General features: G+C 38.2%; 1 protein-coding gene across 6 annotated transcripts in view; it reads left to right on the top strand.

Annotated features, from left to right (window-relative positions):
- The window catches only part of ATRX (ATRX chromatin remodeler), a 206,638-nt gene that overhangs the window by 138,943 nt on the left and 48,019 nt on the right, over positions 1 to 19,676 (top strand). For all 6 annotated transcript variants that reach the window (XM_055119813.1, XM_055119814.1, XM_055119818.1 and 3 more), the window contains 8 exons: positions 572 to 713; positions 1,582 to 1,691; positions 4,861 to 5,007; positions 5,167 to 5,344; positions 8,381 to 8,518; positions 10,079 to 10,254; positions 13,646 to 13,763; positions 19,417 to 19,547. In XM_055119813.1, coding sequence (XP_054975788.1) covers positions 572 to 713; positions 1,582 to 1,691; positions 4,861 to 5,007; positions 5,167 to 5,344; positions 8,381 to 8,518; positions 10,079 to 10,254; positions 13,646 to 13,763; positions 19,417 to 19,547 — 1,140 coding nt within the window. The remainder of the gene's footprint in view (positions 1 to 571; positions 714 to 1,581; positions 1,692 to 4,860; positions 5,008 to 5,166; positions 5,345 to 8,380; positions 8,519 to 10,078; positions 10,255 to 13,645; positions 13,764 to 19,416; positions 19,548 to 19,676) is intronic.

Consider the following 19,676-nt stretch of genomic DNA (forward strand, 5'->3'; position numbering starts at 1 on the left):
TTTCCATTTCCATGATGATTAGTGATGTGGAACATTTCATATGCCGTTGGCCATTTGTTCTTTGTTTTTTAGGACATTATTAATCTCTTTTCCCCATTTTTTGATGGGCTTGGATATTTTTTCCTTGCAAAGTTCTACCAGTATTTTATATAGCTTGGATATTAACCCACTATCAGATGATTGGTGGGCAGATGATTTTTCCCATCCTTTTGAATGTCTTCGTATTCTGGTTATCTTTTTATTTGACGTGTAGATGTTTCTTAATTTAATATCCATACTGCTTTTCATAGAGACTAAAAGTTTGTATTCTCGCCATTATTGAGTGAGCTAAAGTTACTGATTTTTTTGTAGTAATTAAAAGTCTTGTGTATTAATGTTTTTAATTTGGAAAAAAATATAAACTTGTGATCTTTACTGGTTTTGTTGAACCAACACACTGAGTATGTAATTTTGAAATAAATACTTCTATATTTAGACAGTTTGCTCTGGTAAGAGTAATAAGATCATGACCTCATTGCATAAAAACCTTTGTGAACTTTACTGTCTCATTACCCCTACCTTTTTTTTTCAGGTGATAGAAATTGAAGATGCTTCACCTACCCAGTGTCCAATAACAACCAAGTTGGTTTTAGATGAAGATGAGGAAACTAAAGAACCTTTAGTGCAGGTTCATAGAAATATGGTTATCAAACTGAAGCCTCATCAAGTAGATGGTAAGAAGATCTTTGATTAAAGAATTTTGTTTCATTTTGCTTGTATTTGTTGTCTTCAAGTGTCCCTCACATTCTGCTAAGTAAAGGATGTTTTGTTATTGAATAGTGTAGACATGATCCCTGTTATGGGAGCACATGACTAGATGATGAGGAAGAACAAAATTGAACTGTCAGAAACAATATGAGGAATGTAAGATGGAAAATTAGGTACCACCTAAATTGGTATGTATAGACTAGTCATAGCTATGGTTTGGTGAGGAAAGAGGTGTAGTTGGTTAAAAGCCTTCAGGAAGTGATAGTTCAGCATTTTTCAGATATACTTGTTAATAATATTCCTACATTGTTATTAAAAAATTCCAAATCATTGCTCTCTTGGGCTTTGCTAGTATAAAATCAGTAAGTCAATTTTGATTACATATGTGACTTGATTCATAAGAGAAATTCTCCAAATCCTAATCCTTGTGTATAAGCCTCTTTTAGTGTTCAGTCTTTGCTTTTTAATAAAAATAGAAAAGATAAATTATATAACAGTGTTTTTCCTAATTGAATGAACAAACCTGAGTGCATATTTGATAGGAATCTTTTCTTTCTTTAGTTTTTATTTTAAATTATTCATGTCTCTTTGGACCATTTTAGGGAACTTTAGAAGATAGGTGATAGCTAAGATGAGTGAAGTAAAGTAACTTTGTTATGTACTCATATTCAGTCTTGTTAACTTTGGGCATGTGGGGGAAACTCCTTTATTTTTAAGAGATTCTTGAGACCTTTTTTTCAGTTTGTTTTCTTAGAAGTTTGGGGTTTTTATGTATCTGTGAGGGATTTTTAACTTGGCATTATAAATTGAACTTAATGAATTTTTCATTTTTAGGTGTTCAGTTTATGTGGGATTGCTGTTGTGAATCTGTAAAAAAAACAAAGAAATCTCCAGGTTCAGGGTGTATTCTTGCCCACTGCATGGGCCTTGGTAAGACTTTACAGGTAAGAACTGAAGAGCTCAGAAGTGTTTTGTTTTTACTGATTTATTCAAGATAATTTATCAGATTCTATTATGCCCCAGGAACATTAGGTGCAGAGAATAAAGAGAGGAGCAAGAGTAATGAGATCTTTATCTCAAGAAGCTTATATTGTGATGGAAGAGAGATTTTAAAATACATATTTGCTTTCAGATAATCAAGGTTAATGGGCCTTGGGAAGAAAAGCATTTTTTGGCTTGTTTTTCTGCCATACTGGAGGTGGGGGAGGGCAGGGGTGAGTGAGGTGGATGGGGGGCAGGGCAGGGAGGCTGGGGTGTTGGTTACTCCTGGTTCTGCCCTTAGAAGTTACTCCTGGCAATGCTTGGGGGACCATATGCGATGGCCGCCTTGGCCCTGTGAAAGGAAAATGCCCTACCCACTGTACTGTGACACTGCCGCAGGAAAGCAGTTTTTAAGGAGGTTCTGTTTAAGGAGAAATTCCACTGAAATAAAGGAATGCCATAATAGGGCTAGTAAAACCTGCAAAAATCCTTTTGATTGTTTGCTTGTTTCTGTTTTGGGTTCATACCCAGCAATGTTTAGGAGTCACTCCAGGCTTTGCAGTTAAGAATTTTTTTTTCTTTTTGGGTCAAACCCGGCGATGCACAGGGGTTACTCCTGGCTCTGCACTCAGGAATTACCCCTGGCGGTGCTCAGGGAACCATATGGGATGCTGGGAATCGAACCCGGGTCAGCCGCGTGCAAGACAAATGCCCTACCCACTGTGCTATCACTCCAGCCCTGCAGTTAAGAATTTTTATTGGCAATGCTGGGGATTGAACCCAGGTTAGCTGTGTGCAAGGCCAAGCACCCTTTCCACTGTACTATTTGTCCAGTCCCTAACTGCAAAAATTTTCTTTTGGGGGCGCACACCCATCAATGCTCAGTTGATTCTGCACTCAGGAATTACTCTTGGTGGTACATCAGGTACCAAATGAGGATGCTGGGGTTGGTCGTGTGCAAGGGAAGTGCCCTACCTGCTGAACTATCTATCTGGCCCCAGTTTCAAGAATTCTGATGTGGAAATGTTAGTTTCCTAATGGCAGAAGTTGTAGCAGAGATGTAAAATTAGTGAATTTATATGTCTGTGGTGTAGCTTTTTTTAAATAAAAAATTATTTATTAATTTTGTAATACTATTTAGATTTTGCATTTTCACTGGAGTGAAACACTAGATTTTCATAAAAAAGTATACAGCACTGGATTCTGAGACATATTTGCTCAAAATCCATCAATTTTGTTTTCAGTTTTCCTTTGAGAGTTCCTGGGGAGGAGGAGGAAGAGAATACATAAACAAATAAATTAGTAGATCTGGGCATTTCTGCTCTCTATTGGGATGCATATATACCTCATTATACCCACCACCAAAATTCTAGTGCCACGTTCATTGCCAGCTAAATTAATCCCTCTTCTCTTTCTGTATATATCACTTCCTTTCCCTTTCCTCTTGGTAAGCATCTTATTTTTTACAGGTTCTAAGATTTCTTTTGGTGTGTTATGTTACTGTCTTTAGTTTTGGTTGTTGTACTCTACATGTGAAAGATGTCTTTTAAAAATTTATTGTTTTGTAGGTGGGGGGTTTGGCTTCTACCTGGAAGTGTTTAAGGCATTCTCTTGGATTGTGCTCAGGGATCACTCCTGGTGCAGGTTAAGGGGCCATTTGTGAAAAACTGGTTGGCTGCATGCAAAGTTAGTGCCTTACCTACTTTAATATGTCTCTAGTTCAGAAAAAATGTCTTTTATTTTTTGAGTGACTGTGCTTAGCATAGTCACTTCAGATTTAATTATGTTGTGACAATAGCAAGATTTAATTTTTTTTAAATTTTTTTTTTGTCCTAACTCTGATCCTACTCTTGGCTCTGCACTCAGGAATCACTCCTGCTGGTGCTTAGGGGGAGCATATGTGATGCTGGGGATCGAACTTGGGCAGGCCATATTTCAAGGCAAGACCTACCTGATGTATTATTTCTCCAGCTCCAGGATTTCGTGTTTTTAAATAGCTGAATAGGATTTCATTGAGTCATATATGTAATTAACACACACGATAATTGTAGGTTTAGAGAATCAGAACACTTTCAAGCTGGAAAGGGACCAGAGGGATCACATCAGGGTTAAGGTGCTAACCTCACACACAACCAATCCCAGTTCAGTGCCTGAAAGAAATCCCTTGAGCACCACTAGGAGTGGCACCGAGCACAGTGCTAGGAGTAGTCTGAGGACTACTGGTATGGTCCAAACCTTTTTTTTGTTTTTTAATTTTTAAATTTTTTATTGAATCACCATGTGGAAAGTTACAAAGCTTTCAGGCTTAAGTCTCAGTTACACAATGCTCAAATACCCATCCCTTCACCAGTGCACATATTCCACCACCAAGAACCACAGTAACCCCTTCTACCCCCCCCCCCACTTCCCCCCCCCACCTGTGTAGCTGATAAATTTCACTTTACTTTGATTACATTCAATATTTCAACAAAAAACTCACTATTATTGTTTGGAGATTCCCCCCCCCCCAAAGTCAGACCTGCTGGAAAAGAAGCATTTGATATTTTGTTTTCCATTTGTCCCCCATTGCCACCCTCTCCCCATTAAGGGATAAAAAACTGAATGGTATTCTTCAGCATAATTTTCTTCTGAATAAACAGTGGTATTTTCTAAAAAGTTATATGTGTAAATTGTGGAGACAAGGGACTTGGTAGTTATTTTTAAATCCATGTTCATATTATTGTTAGTTATCAAAACATGGCATTTTTGAGTAGGAACCAAAATGAATGTACTTTAACTTTTAATTATTGTGTATTTTCTTTGTACTTAAACTAGTTTGGAAGTTCTGAGTTTTTTCAGATTTATGCTTTGTTTAAAGAAAAAAGAAGACAAAAGGGCCCTGAGAGGTTATATAGTAGGTAAAATGCTTGCTTTCGATTCCTGTATACCATATGGTCCCCAAGCCTGCTAGCAGTAATTCCTGAGCTAGGAATAAACCCAGAGCATCACCAGGTATGGTGGGGTGGGGTGGGGGGGAAGGAAAGAAAGAAATGACAAAAAAGTCTAACTTATAAATAGTAAGATAGCTGAAATTTTTTTAACTTTTTCACAGATATTTAAATGAAGATGGCAACTTTATTTATTTTTTTGTAGGTGGTAAGTTTTCTTCATACAGTTCTTTTATGTAAGAAATTGGATTTCAGCACTGCTTTAGTCGTTTGTCCTCTTAATACTGCATTGAATTGGATGAATGAATTTGAGAAGTGGCAAGAGGGATTAAAAGATGATGAAAAACTTGAGGTACCATATTTTAAATGTTTTTGTTATTGAAATTAGTCCATTACATTCATATAATAAAAGAAAACTTTTTAATTACCAGTGATGCTTGTTTCAGTATTTAAATATTTTGTATTTATGACTTTATAATAACTACTTAATATTTTTATTTTTTCATAAAAGGTTTCTGAGTTAGCGACTGTGAAACGTCCTCAGGATAGAAGCTACATGCTGCAGAGATGGCAAGAAGATGGTGGCGTTATGATCATAGGCTATGAGATGTACAGGAATCTTGCTCAAGGAAGGAATGTGAAGAGTAGAAAACTTAAAGAAATATTTAACAAAGCTTTGGTTGATCCTGGTAAGATATTTATAGGTGCTGAGATAAAGAAGAAAGTTGAATAAAAAGGGTGTTTATGTTTTATTTAACGAATACTAATTCAGTAACTACCAAGTAGTTGTTTCTCGTTTTATTCATCCTTCAGGTATTTGCATTTTGTTTCCTAGTGTAGAATGTTTTCAACTCTAAATCCACTACCATATGATGTTTTTCATTCTCATTATCTTAGGTTCATATTAGATTTTTAAAATCAGTTTAACTTGTCTTTCCAAGTGAGATTTTAGCCCCTCTGTCCATTTAATTATTTGTTCAGTCTCCTTACACATGTGGTTTGAGAATTAGTGATCTGTAACAAATTTACTATTGGAGAATAGTGTTTGTGCATGGTTGCTTATAGTCAGTAACTGTAACTTCTAGTTATAACACAATTTATCTCCTTTATTTTTCATACATATTAAATTTTATTTTTCTGAGGTAGTTTTGGGGTTTTCACTACCTTATTTTAAAAATATTACCTTATTACAATGATGAAAGTTTTAGAAATTTCATAAAATAATACATTGCCTTAAGTCATTCTAAGTATTTATTTTGGCAAATTGGTTGAGAAAATACACTGATGACTAGATATACTGTCATCACTGTATCACTGTTATCCCGTTGTTCATCAGTTTACTCGATTGGGCAGCAGTAACGTCTCTATTACACTCAGCCCTGAGATTTTAGCAGCCTCTCCTTACTCATCTTTCCCAACGATTGGAGGCTCTTTCAGGGTCAGGAGAATGAGACCTGTTGTTACTGTTTTTGGCATATGGAATACACCACGGGTAGCTTGCCAGGCTCTGCCGTGCGGGCGGGATACTCTCGGTAGCTTGCTGGGCTCTCCGAGAGGTATTTTACTGTATTTGGGATATAAATATGCCATGAAGAGCTTGCAGTGCTCTCCTGTGCGGGCAATAGACTCTTGGTAGCTTGTAAGGTTCTCCAGAAGGGAGAACAAGGCTATTAGATGTCCATTACAAAAGCGGCCACGCGCTTCCAGGAGCTTGGTCTTATAGTCTCTGGATGATGGCTGTTGGTGGGATTACACGGTGCTGCAGGCAGTTGGTGGGTGTGGCTGCCAAGCTACTGGAATATGAGGGGTCTGTTTGCAGAAGGCCCAGTCCCAATCTGAGCAGGCTTGGAGATCTCAGGCCCGGGTCCCGCACACCTGGATTCCTTGCCGGTCCCTTCATGCGTGAGGCTTGTATGGACATGTGGAGAGTGGCCTTGAGCATGGCTGTAGCTGGGTTCCAGAGGTCTTCAACTGTCAAAATTCTGACTATATATATATATATATATATATATATATATATATATATATAGCATAAAATTTAACATTTGGCCAGTTTAAGTGTGCATGTAAATACATTTATACACTGTTGTGTTGTGAGTTCAAAATGTGTGAGCGTGTGCTATGTGCACTTGGTGGTCAGGAGCCACTTTGCCACCCTGGCCGGCTGACGATGACAGACAAATGAAGGAGGAAACGGGGTCCAAGCTGGTTGGTGATAAATTGCCATTTATTCCAATCTCTCCGTGTGCCCTGTATTCCAGTCTTACACTGCACCTCATTCCAGTCTCCCACTGCCTAATCTCACAGCCTTAGCTATAGAGAAATCATGAAGGATTGGGGGTAGTAATTACACATAGGTATGGTTATATAAACAACAGATGTCAAGCCCTTCCCTCAGGGGAAGATTCTTCTAGGGCAGAATACCCTACAAGGAAATCCGCCAAAGGATGAAATTCCATCTAAGATGTATTATTTTCCCCTTTACTTAGTCCAAATCCATTTAAATGGTCATCTTAAATTTACTTCTTTTTTTGGGGGGGGTCACACCTGGCGATGCACAGGGGTTACTCCTGGCTCTGTACTCAGGAATCACTCCTGGTGGTGCTCAGGTTCTCCTGGGGACATCTCAGTATATATCCCAGACTACAGTCCTCAGGCCAGGTTAGGCCATCCTAATCCCAGCAGGGTCCTTATCTGGTTGCTTCTTTTTGGGTCATGACAGTTTATCCATGACCCTGCTCTTACAATTTTTATGGTGCTTTGCCTGTCCCTTTTTGATGTCAGGGTAGCTTACAGCTTGTCCCTTTCTGATGCCAGGGTAGCTTACAGCTTGTCCCTTTTCAGTGCCAGGATAGCTTACAGCTTGCCCTGGGTCCATCCAAGTCCCTCATTGGAACCCTCCTTTTTTACACTTACAAAGCTTTCATCTTTGAGTTTCAGTCATACAATGATTGAATACCATCCCTCCACCAGTGTACATTTTCCACCACCAATGTCGCCAGTACCCCTACCCTCCCATCCCATCCCTCCCCCTGCTTCTATGGCAGACAGTCGGAACCCTCCTTTTGGGTTGTTAGGAACTAAGGGCAACTGAGACTTCAGTAAATAATGACAAATGCTCTGGAGTAAATATTGTTCAGTCAGTTAATTCCCAAGTTACAAAAGCATAGCATTAACTGTCTTCCTGTGTCTACATAAAAAGGACATCTCTCTAAAGTAAACTATTCAAAGGACATAAGGGAATGAGAAAAGCAATATTTCACTTGCATAGACAAAAATCCAGAGGAATCTGACTTTAAAAGTCACTGGTTCTGATTTGGGGATATGACTGATTAACAGATAGGGGAAGCAAAGCACAAAGGAAAAATTAAAGATAAACAGAGGAGTGGGAGTGTCTTAGCACTGTGATGGGTTTAACTCAGTAAATCTTCGCTTCTTGCAGTGGAGGAGAAAGGACAAACCAATATTAAATCCAACATTATTTGACTATCATTGAATTCTACAAGATTCTGTTACCTCATTATGTAGTTAAGGAGAACAAAACAAAGACAGTTATATGGAAGGCAGACCTTTACAGCTTATCTTTTTGGACCCCAAATCTGACCACTCTTAGATTTTGTGTCGCCTTGGCACAAGTGCAGTACTGTAAACTTAAGTTTTTTATTTAATTGAATTTTTTTCAGTTTATTATATGTTAAGTGTTGTTTTTCCATACATTTTAACAGGTCCTGACTTTGTTGTTTGTGATGAAGGCCATATTTTAAAAAATGAAGCATCTGCTGTTTCAAAGGCTATGAATTCTATACGATCAAGGAGAAGGATTATTTTAACAGGAACACCACTTCAAAATAACCTGATTGAATGTAAGTTACTTAATCTGCAATTTTGCTGTAGAGTATTACCATTTTCTTATGTATATTATTGCTACTTTGCCATTTTCTTCTCTTTTCTGTAGTCTCTGATTATAGAATTAATAGATCTTTTTTTGTCTATTGTGAAATAATATCATACTTTCCAGTTAGCATGCTTTAAAAATAGTAAATTATAGTTAATAAATCTGTCATTATGAATGTTGGAAATTAAGCACTGTATTTGAGATGTACAAAGTATCTTCATGATTGCCTTTAAAATACCATTTTATTTCTGTCTACTCAGGAAACATTGTAACAAAGTAAAACAGTTTGGGTTATAGCTACTAACCAGAGATTAAAAAAAAAACAATTAAAACGAATATTTTAGGAATCTAGAGTTGGAAGGAAAGCTGTTTAGTCCATGTCAGAATAGAATTTGCTGAGATGAGACTGAGTAGAGGTGATATGAACTCAGGGATGTGACTTGTGGATTTGTCTCATTTTTATATCTGTTTGGTGGTAACACAGAATAGAGCATGAGTTACTAAGCATATAACGATTAGAAGTTTCTCATTATAATCCACTGTGATAGCCTTTTGTTTTTGTTATTTGTATGCTATCTGTGTCATTTTATAATAACTTGAAGGTTTTTTATTTATAACACTGCTTCTTATTATTATTATTATTATTATTATTATTATTTTGCTTTTTGGGTCACACCCAGCGATGCTCAGGGGTTACTCCTGGCTTTGCACTCAGGAATTACTCCTGGCGGTGCTTGGGGGACCATATGGGATGCCGGGGATCGAACCCGGGTCGGCCGCGTGCAAGGCAAACGCCCTACCCGCTGTGCTATCGCTCCGGCCCCAACACTGCTTATTATTTTATTAATGCCTTTATTTTACTTTATTCTAAATTCGTCCTTCTCTGTTACCCTGTTTATACAAATACCATTTCACATTATGGCCCTATATAGAATAAATGTTGACTTTGTTACAGAATTCTGGTACTAAATCAGTTAACAAAATTATTTGTAATAGCTCGCAACTTGATTTAATATTTTGATTAAGTATAATTTTGTCATCAGATGTGCTTGATCATAAAAATACTTGTTTTTTGCCTTATATCTTATAGGGAATAGTGAGTCAAAAATATTTTCAGGGCCTGGAGCAGTAAAATGAGTAGAGCATTTACCTTGTATGTGGCCAATCCAGATTCAATTCCCAGCACCCTATTTGGTCTCCTGAACCCGCCAGGAGTGATTCCTGAGCACAGAGCCAGGAGTAAGCTCTGAGGATATTTGGGTGTGGCCCAAAACAAATCAAAACTATTTTCAGTGTTTTGTAAAACATTTATGTTTAATATTTAGGGATGGCTAATTTTAATTTCTCATCAGATTAGGCTATTTTGTTATAGATTAGGCTTATAACCAGTGTTCTGTATTCAGCTTGATGTTTTTTTCCTTTGTAGCTTAGTTTTAATGATTCTGTAGCCTGTGTTTTTCAAACAAGCATTTCACCAGAGAATTTTTGGTTACTCTTAGCCATTATCAATATATTTTATGTCTTATAGATCACTGCATGGTTAACTTCATCAAGGAAAATTTGCTTGGATCTATTAAGGAGTTCAGGAATAGATTTATAAATCCGATTCAAAATGGTCAATGTGCTGATTCTACCATGGTAGATGTTAGAGTGATGAAAAAGCGTGCTCACATTCTCTATGAGATGTTAGCTGGATGTGTTCAGGTACAAATACATTCCATAGTAATAAAAGTTTATTTCTGTATTGTCTTTTAATTCCAAAATATTTTCTGAATTTAAACTTCAGTGCTTGCTTTCTTCCTTTATCAATATGTAGTTTTACAAAAGTGCCCTGAATCGTGTTTTATTTAGTTAGTTTGGGGCTACATCTGGTAGTGCTTAGGGCAGTACTCAAACCCTGCTTAGCCATATCTAGTGCCAATTGCCTGCTTTAGTATCTCTTTGGTCCCTCAATTTGTAGTAAAGCATGGATTTTGCATGTGTGAGGCCCTGAATTCAGCTCTCAGCTCAGGATGTTGGTAGGTAAGTTGTGGAAGCTAATGCAGTATTTAACGTGTGTGTGTGGTGGGGTGGTGCTCTGGATCAAACCTAAGGCCACACATGTGCAAGGCATTGTGCTTTACCACTGAACCATTTTCCTATCTGTGTTTGATTTTTTTTCTTTTTTTTTTTTTTCTTTTTTTTTTTTTTTTTTTTTTTTTGCTTTTTGGGTCACACCCAGCGATGCCCAGGGGTTACTCCTGGCTTTGCACTCAAGAATTACTCCTGGCAGTGCTTGGGGGACCATATGGGATGCCGGGGATCGAACCCGGGTCGGCCGCGTGCAAGGCAAACGCCCTCCCCGCTGTGCTATCGCTCCGGCCCCTGATTTTTTTTCTTTTGTTTTGCTTTTTGGGTCACACCTGGTGATGCTCAGAGGTTACTCCTGGTTTTGCGCTCAGGAATTACTCCTGGCAGGGCCCTGGGGGACCATATGGGATGCAGGGGATTGAACCTGGGTTGGCCGCATGCAAGACAAATGCCCTCTCCACTATTCTATCACTCTGCCCCAGTATTTAATTTCTTCTTTTTTTTTTTTCTTTTTGGGTCACACCCGGCAGTGCACAGGGGTTACTCCTGGCTCTGCACTCAGGAATTACTCCTGGCGGTGCTCAGGGGATCATATGGGATGCTGGGAATCGAACCTGAGCCGGTCGTGTGCAAGGCAAACACCCTACCAGCTGTGCTATCACTCCAGTCCCCTAATTGTGTAATGTAGCATTTTTTCTATTTATTTTTAATAGGGCATTTAAAAGCTCATTTATTTGAACTGGTTGTAGGAAGCACAACTATGAATTCTAGAGGAATTATTATTATTATTATTATTATTATTACTACTACTACTACTACTACTACTACTACTTTTTTTTACTTGTTGTGTGAACGTTCATGTGGTCGGAGGCGCTGAGATAAGGAACGGGGAAGAAATGTCTTGATTGGAGGACTAAGGCTCTCTCTGGCTCTTAGCAAAGGCAGAGGGCCTCATGGATCTCCTTTTATTGATCATGGTACCCCCAAAGGGCTCAATACAGTGACTTCACCAAAGGCATCAAAAGAAGTTACAGGGAGAAATTGAGACATTGGAAACATATTGTTTCCTTGTATGGGTGGCCTATAGCCTCGGGAAAAGGATACAGAACTGAGAAGGAAGATACAAAACCAAAACTGAAACCTTCTACAGGCACCTGGATACAAAACCAAAACTGAAACCTTCTTCAGGCACCTGGATTTACATCCCAAAGACTAGGCTGTGCTTGCCACTTCAAATACAAACTGGGCAGGCATCTGAAATCTACATCCCAAAGACTATGCTGGGCCCAAGCCTGCATTTTACAATCTCAAAGGTCAGGCCTGGCTAACACCATCTGCATGTCAAAGACCAGCCTGGCTTCTGTGAGAGAAGGAAAACTGCTCTTTTCAATAGACTGAAATTATTTTTCTAAAGACAGCTTGAAAAGGGGGAAAATGTTCAGCTTTATCCAAACCAGTCAGGACACATGAGAAATCTCTCCCATTTTCATGGGTCCCTATGTTCCTGTCCATAGTATGGTACAGTATGCATGGGCTCGCCCTGATAGCTCAATCCAGCCCCAACACCTACTCCTATTATTATTATTATTATTATTTTGCTTTTTGTGCAGGGGGTCATTGTGCACAGGAGTCACTCCTGGCTCTGCACTTAGGAATTACTCCTGGTGGTGCTCAGGACCATATGGGATGCTGGAATCGAACCCGGGTTGGCTGTGTGCAAGGCAAATGCCCTACCCGCTGTGCTATTGCTCCATCCCTGGAGGAATTTTTTTTAATGTAATTCTGAACAAAGCATTTACTTTTGAGTATATACAATAATCTAAATGGGCTAATGATGTTTACGTATAGATGCTTATGAATCTGTGGTAAGAATTACTCACAAAATTCACTACTTATATAAACTAGATTTTTATAGAGACTGAGCTAACAAATTAATAGATTTCAAGAGCCCCACTTTTACTTCAGATACTAAGTACTAGTAGTGGTAGCCTCATAAATATAGCAGATGAGATGGGCTCTCTTTCTGGCTGAATATAATATGACCAGGTAAGGCAAATGTGCTCTGTTTGTTTTCATTGTACAACCTAGGCAGCATTTTTCTAGTTCAAGTAGACATACCTAGCAAATTAATGTTCTTATTTTTATATTCTATTAACTAATAGTTTCAGAACAGGGCATATGGCTCAAGTGGTAGTGCCCGTGCTTTGCAAGGGTTAGACCCTGGCTTTGATCCCCTGCACTGTTTAGTTCCAGAGCACTGCTGGGTATGCCTCCTTCACCAACATGCAACATCAAAAATTATTTTTAAAGTGCTCATATAAGCACTTTAAGCCAGCTGTAAGAATGACTTCAGTTCACTGCGTGCTTTATCAGTACTGCTTAGATCATATTACAGGCTTATTTTCTCAGTTGGGTGAACATACTCCCTGCAGTTCCATATTATCCTTTGGGATATTGGCATATATTACCAGAAGGACAGTCAGACAGCATGTCTCTTTGTTTCATAGGCTTTACTGTAGACATAAGTCAAATCTTCATAGCTCTCTATACTTTTATCTCCTTAGCATATTTTTCCTTTTTCTGTATAGAGGAGACCTAAATTGCTTACTTGGTAATATGACTGCTTTATCTTAAAACCTATCTGAAGTGTTGTAATGTCTTTTTACCAGTACATTATATTTTGTATGCATATAAAATATATGTGATTAAAAAGTGGAAATAGGGAATATGAGAGATAGGACAATTAGTAGCTTGTTTGCCTGCACATGACCAACCGGGGTTCAGTCGATGGCATCACCCAGGGTACTCTGAGCCCCACCGAGCATAAGCCCTGAACACACCTGAGTGTGACCCCCCAAAACAAATCAAACCACAAAAACAAAGGGGGGGAATATGTTTATGAAAATGTTTTCCTAATTTTTATCTGGTACTTATTTATATGCCTATTTTAATTATAAATAACAATGACTCTTAGAACAGCTAGTTTTGCCATATTTAGGTTAACTATTTTACTTCTTAATTACAGAGGAAAGATTATACAGCATTAACAAAGTTCTTGCCTCCAAAACATGAATATGTGTTAGCTGTAAGAATGACTTCAATTCAGTGCAAGCTTTATCAGTACTACTTAGATCACTTAACAGGTAATGTATACACCTTGTTTTCATTTTTTTGTGTTTTGAATTCATTTCCCTTCCTTTCCCTTTTTTATTCTTGTGATGGTGGGGACAGGTCACTTAGTTGTGTTGGTTGCCATGGTTGTGTGTGTCCTTCGTGGCATAATTTAGTTTTAATACTTCATAGGGTTCCCAGACGTTAGTTGTGGTACGTTCATATACTTCGTTGTTTTGTGCTGGAGATGAGAAATAAGGCTGTATTACTGGAACCCTGAACCACAGAGTTACTGTAATTGCTCTTAGGCATGAGATTATGGTGTGTGTGGGGAGATTGAATTCATGGCCTCACAGCCTCCTGCTAGCATGGCAGGCTTTTTTTCGTCACTCAGCTATCTCAAGACACTTGTATTGATTCATCTCTGTGTTTATTATCCCGTGTTTTTTGCCTCATATTAGGAGTATCATGGCAGAGCCTGGCAAGCTACCCGTGGTGTATTCAATATGCCAAAAACAGTAACAGCAAGTCTCACAATGGAGATGTTACTGGTGCCCACTCTAGCAAATCCATGAACAATGGGAGGACAGTGTTACAGTGTTATTAGGAGTTTAGTATTTGGGTACAGTGTGTTTACTTACCAGAGTAAAATGCTTTGCTTTAGAAAAATACCTTTTCTGTTTTACCTTATTTCTCTGTGGTGTGGTTTTTGTTTTGTGAGAATGTCTGTCTCTAATCTGTCTGAATGCCATCCTGTTTCTTGCTGTAAATATTTGCTCATTGGGGTTTTAGGTTTGTTTACATGTTTATGCTTTGGTGTGTATTTGTGTGATTATGAGAAGAGGTAAATAAATAGTTCTCTCATTTGGATCATCTTTCCCTTGACTGCTTATGAGCTTATTTTAAAGCTTTTATAAAAGTTGAATCCCAGAACCTCACACATTTCCTATATCTATTTTACCTCTGAACCATGTGGTTTAAAACAGCTCTAGTTTTGAAACCACTAGTATTGCCTAAATCAGCTAAGGAACATATTGTTTTGGAAAAAAGCAAACTTGGGCTGGAGTGATAGCACAATGAGTTGGATGCCTGCCTTGCACATGGCCGACCTGGGTTTGTTCCCTGGGACCACATATGGCCCCTTGAGCCCTCCAGGGGTGATGTCTGAGTGTTTACCTAGGAGTGTTCATTGAGCACCACCATTTGAGCATTGGCCAAAAGTTTTTTTAAAAACCCAAAACACAACAAACTTGTGAGTGAATAGTCCCTTAATTTGTAAATAGATTTTTTTTCTTTTTGGGTCACAGCCAGTGATGCACAGGGATTACTCCTACCTTTGCACTCAGGAATCATTCCTGGCAGTGTTGGAGAACCATATGGGATGCTGGGAATCAAACCCAGGTCGGCCTTGTGCAAGGGAAGAGCCTTACCCGCTGTACTATCACACCAGTCCCTGTAAATAGCTTTTATTTCAGTAAAATAATGTGGATAAACTAATAAAAAATACATAAAATTCTACTGTGTCAGTGTTCAATGTTTAATATTTATATTAAAAGACATGCAAATAAAAATCTGTGAGACTAGAGCTGGTATGGCACTTGCCTTGTGGGATAGTACAGTGGTTATAGCACATGCTTTGTATGTGTCTGATCTGGTTTCAATTCCCAGCACCCCGACACTGCCAGGAGTGATCTCTGAGCTTAAAGCCAGGAGGAGTAAATCCAGAGCATGCACTATTGGGCCCCCCAAAAATTATGAAACCATTTTTGTTATCAAATTCATAAAATTTCAAGGAAGAACATAGAAAAATATAAGTCAAGGACTATATTATGCTGCTATTTTTAGCAAAAAATACACAGAAATATTTAAAATGTATTAGTATCATTGTTTATTGAAAAGATAAAAGTTTGTTTCTTTTGAGTTACTGGATTGACTGTGATATTCTGAAGAAGTTTAGTGTTGGCCTGTGGTAATGTGTTATCTAACCAACTTGTCTCCAGACATGAATGACCAAAAGAGATTACTTCTTCTAAGATTTATCCAATTTTCCCCACACTCTTTTTTTTTGATAAAAATAGAACACTTAGCTTAACTACATATGGAATTGGAAACTCTCAATTGACCACTGGAACCCTCTAAATTGATCTGTATAGTGCTAACTTTAGAAAAAATAAAGAATTATGATTTATAAACTTATTCATAGTTGGGTTTGAGACATACTGTGTTCTAGTACCAAACCCACCACCAGTGTCATCTTCCCTCCACTAGATTTTCCAGGCCACCCAGCTAGCCTGTTTCCTTCCATTCCCAGCCTGCCATCTGGACAGACACATTGTTAAGTTTGTGTTGTGTATATTTAGCTATACCATGTGGATCAGGAAGGTATGGTGTATATACAGAATGGAATTCTACGTAGCTATAAGGAAAGATGAGAACATGTGATTTGCTAAACATGTATGAAACTGGAATGTCCAAAATTTTTAATGGGGTGATATAGCTGGACTTAAAATTTTAACTAACTAGCAGCTCTGAGCATGTTGTAACTGCTGGGGCTCTGGAAGTACAGGGAGATGGGAGGTGGTAGACCATCCCTGATCCCATGAAAGCTGAATACTTCAGTCACAAAACCTGCATACCTGAATTTTTCAGCAGATTGATTTCAGGATGAGGCTCATCCGAGCAGTGGGGTCCAGCTGGGGACATGGTGGCGATTGTGGAGTGTGGAGATTTTTGGCTTCTGTGACTGTTTGGACAGGCGCCCCCATTGAGGGGCATTTTGTGTACGTTTATTTTGTCACATTCCTCCTGGCTTCCGTCACGGAGACCCATAATTTACAAGATAACGTATATGTGAAGTTCAAATGCTGGGACACTGGCATAGCTGTGGCCGGGGTGATCTGTATAAATTCTTCTGTAGAGTTCTTCAGACGGTTGTTAATGCTTGGTTTTCCTAAAATAAATCATTATGCTTGAAAGTATCTTGTATTCCTAATAGTTAATTTTTAATTAGCATAGGAAGATAGAAAATGAGGGATTATAAAGGAATCATTAGTAAGTTTTTGAAAAGCTAGATGTGGAAATCTTAAAAGCTGTTTCTGAATCCTTAGTTGACAACTTACCCTCAAATTTCTATAAATCAGCCACTTTAAATCATTTACGTGGATGATTCTGTGAAATAATTTTCAGGACATGGGTAAATTGCATTTTATTTTATCTGAGTTGAAGGTATATTACTGTGATCAACTTCCAATTTGCTGCTTGACGTAGCCTCTTTTTTAAAGGGTCCTGCCAAATTGTGGTTAGGAATCCCTTGCAGCACAGTCTCAGCCAACAAAGCCAGTGGTATGAGGGCCTGGCCGTACTGGGCCTTACCAGGCTCCCAGTGATATTGAGGACTTCCAGGACTGAAGCCAACCATGCTTGGGGAACCATATGGTTCTGTAGATAAAACCAGGTCTACTGTCTGCAATACAAGGGCCTTATCCCATGCACTCTCTGGCCTCAACATTGTCTTTTTTAAGTGTCAGGACACTTAAAAAAGTCCATAGACTTTTTTTTTAACATTGCCATTGTAATTTGAAAAGTGTCAAAAGGTTTTTTAGATATAATAAGATTTTAGTCATGTAGCTCTTCTTTGTGTTTAACCTTTTAACCTAAGACATTTAGGCATTGTAGTTGGCTGAGTGATGGCCAATGGCCAATTGTGGTTCTGCTTCTGGTTCCTGAAATCTCTAAATGTCATAAGCAAAAGGGATTGTTTCTCTTTTCTTTTTGGCAATGCTGGCAAACATCCATATTCTCGCCATGCAAGATTTATACGTACCCCTGAGCTGTATCCCTGGCCCCAAGAAGTAGTTTTGAATAGTAATTGAATTTCAGATGAGGGATAAAATACTCCTGGATTGTCCCTGTGGATCCTTGTTCTCCTTTTTTGGTGGGGGTGCCTTTCCAGTAGTGCTGGGAATATAACTTGGGTTAGGCATGTGCTGGGTATACACCCTAACACTTTTACAAACTGATCCTGTGAGTACTAATTCAAGTATTTGATATCTTTGTCTTCGTGACAGTAGAGGGAGAGACTGACATGCTGTGCCACATGATAGGGAAATGATAGCTGGCACCAGAGACTGGAAGCAACAAGAACTCTCTTCCTGGAGTTTCCATGGGGCATCTAGCCCTGGAGACTTTGAATTTGGCTCAGTGAAATTGATTTTGGACTTATGATCTTCCAAGCTATAAGTACATGTCTTTTGTCTTAATATTTTGGACTTGTGACCTGGGTTGTATGACAGCAATAATCCGAGAAGCTTCTTAGAAAGCTTACTTTTTTTTTGCCTTTTTTGGGGTCACACCCAATGATGCTCAGTGGTTACTCCTTGCTCTCTGCACTGAGGAATCACTCCTGGCAGTCCTTGGGGTTTATCATACGGGATGCGGGGATTGAACTAGGGCCAGCCTCGTGCAAGGCAAATGCTCTCTCTACCCACTGTATGACTGTATGATTATCACTCCGGCCCTGAAGTTTACATTATTGTCCTTCATCACAGATCTGGGGAGTCAGAATTTCTAAAAATGGGATTTTAGAAATTGGAGAGAGAGAGAGAGAGAGAGAGAGAGAAGAGAGGTGTGAGAGAGTGATCAGTGTACTAAGGACTTGCTATGCTGGCTGAAGGCCTAGGTTCCAGCTCTAGCATTGTATGATCCACTAGGCATTGCTGGGAAACTTCCTTTCCTAAACACTGAGTGGAAATTGTCTCCAAGTACTGCATGCTGTGGCCCCCAAACAAGAAAATTAACAAGAACTAGTATCTTTAGTAGTCTGTTAATGATTCAGGCATGCATTTGATATGTATTTCAGTAGGATGCTATATTAGTTTCCTATTTCTGCTGTGAAAAATTACTACAAATTTGATTTACAACAAACTTTCTTATGCTTATAGGCCTGACGCTTCACCCCTGCTTTAGAAAATATTTAGAGCACCCTAGAAATCTACCTTCTTTAAGCAAACAAACAGAAAGCACACCACAATTGTACCTGAGATTACTTCTATCACACTGGATTGTCTCCTGGTTTAACACAACATAAATTACAAGCACCTTAAATCCTATACTATCTCTCTGGCCCTAAATGCATTATTTTAATAGCTATGAATTCTATTATTCAGCATGGAAAAAACTCTTCAACAGAAAAAATAAGCTGCACCATATACTTATGAGTTTTTATTAGTATTTCGTACCATTATTAAATTTTCTCTACAATCAGTGGATATAACTTTGATAGCTCCTGAGCATTGTTGGGGAAACACCATAAAAGAATTGTTGGAAAAAGTTGTTAAAGTGCTATATAAATTAGCAGGCTTTTTATAAAACAATTTTGTGATAGAATTTATGATCATTTGTGAATACAAAGGCAATATTAAACTTTTACTTATCTCTAACAAAATTACGACATTTAAAATTTTTTATTTTATAAGTGTAGGTGACAAAATATACTCTTAATAAGGGCAACTTTGCTACCAGTAGAAATCAGAAATATTTCTATGTATTCTATATATTATTGTTACTGAGATCACAAAAATATAAAGCTCAGAAATTTAGTTGATTGAAAGACTTAACACATTGTTATTTAATGTATTAATAAAGAGATACTATATTTTATTCTTATTGTTTTATTCTTTCCAACAGGTGTAGGTAATAGCAATGAAGGTGGAAGAGGTAAGGCAGGTGCAAAACTCTTCCAAGATTTTCAGATGTTGAGTAGAATTTGGACTCATCCTTGGTGTTTGCAGCTGGACTACATTAGCAAAGAAAATAAGGTAAATAAAATAACCTAAAATTGATAAAATGTATCACTTGGAAGCAAACTTTTGGGAAAAGGCAGATTTATGAGGACAAATTGTATATTCAGTTTTTCTTATTTAATGGTACAGTGGTTCAACTAAATT

Source organism: Sorex araneus, chromosome X, assembly GCF_027595985.1.
Source record: "Sorex araneus isolate mSorAra2 chromosome X, mSorAra2.pri, whole genome shotgun sequence".
Lineage (NCBI taxonomy): Eukaryota > Metazoa > Chordata > Mammalia > Eulipotyphla > Soricidae > Sorex > Sorex araneus.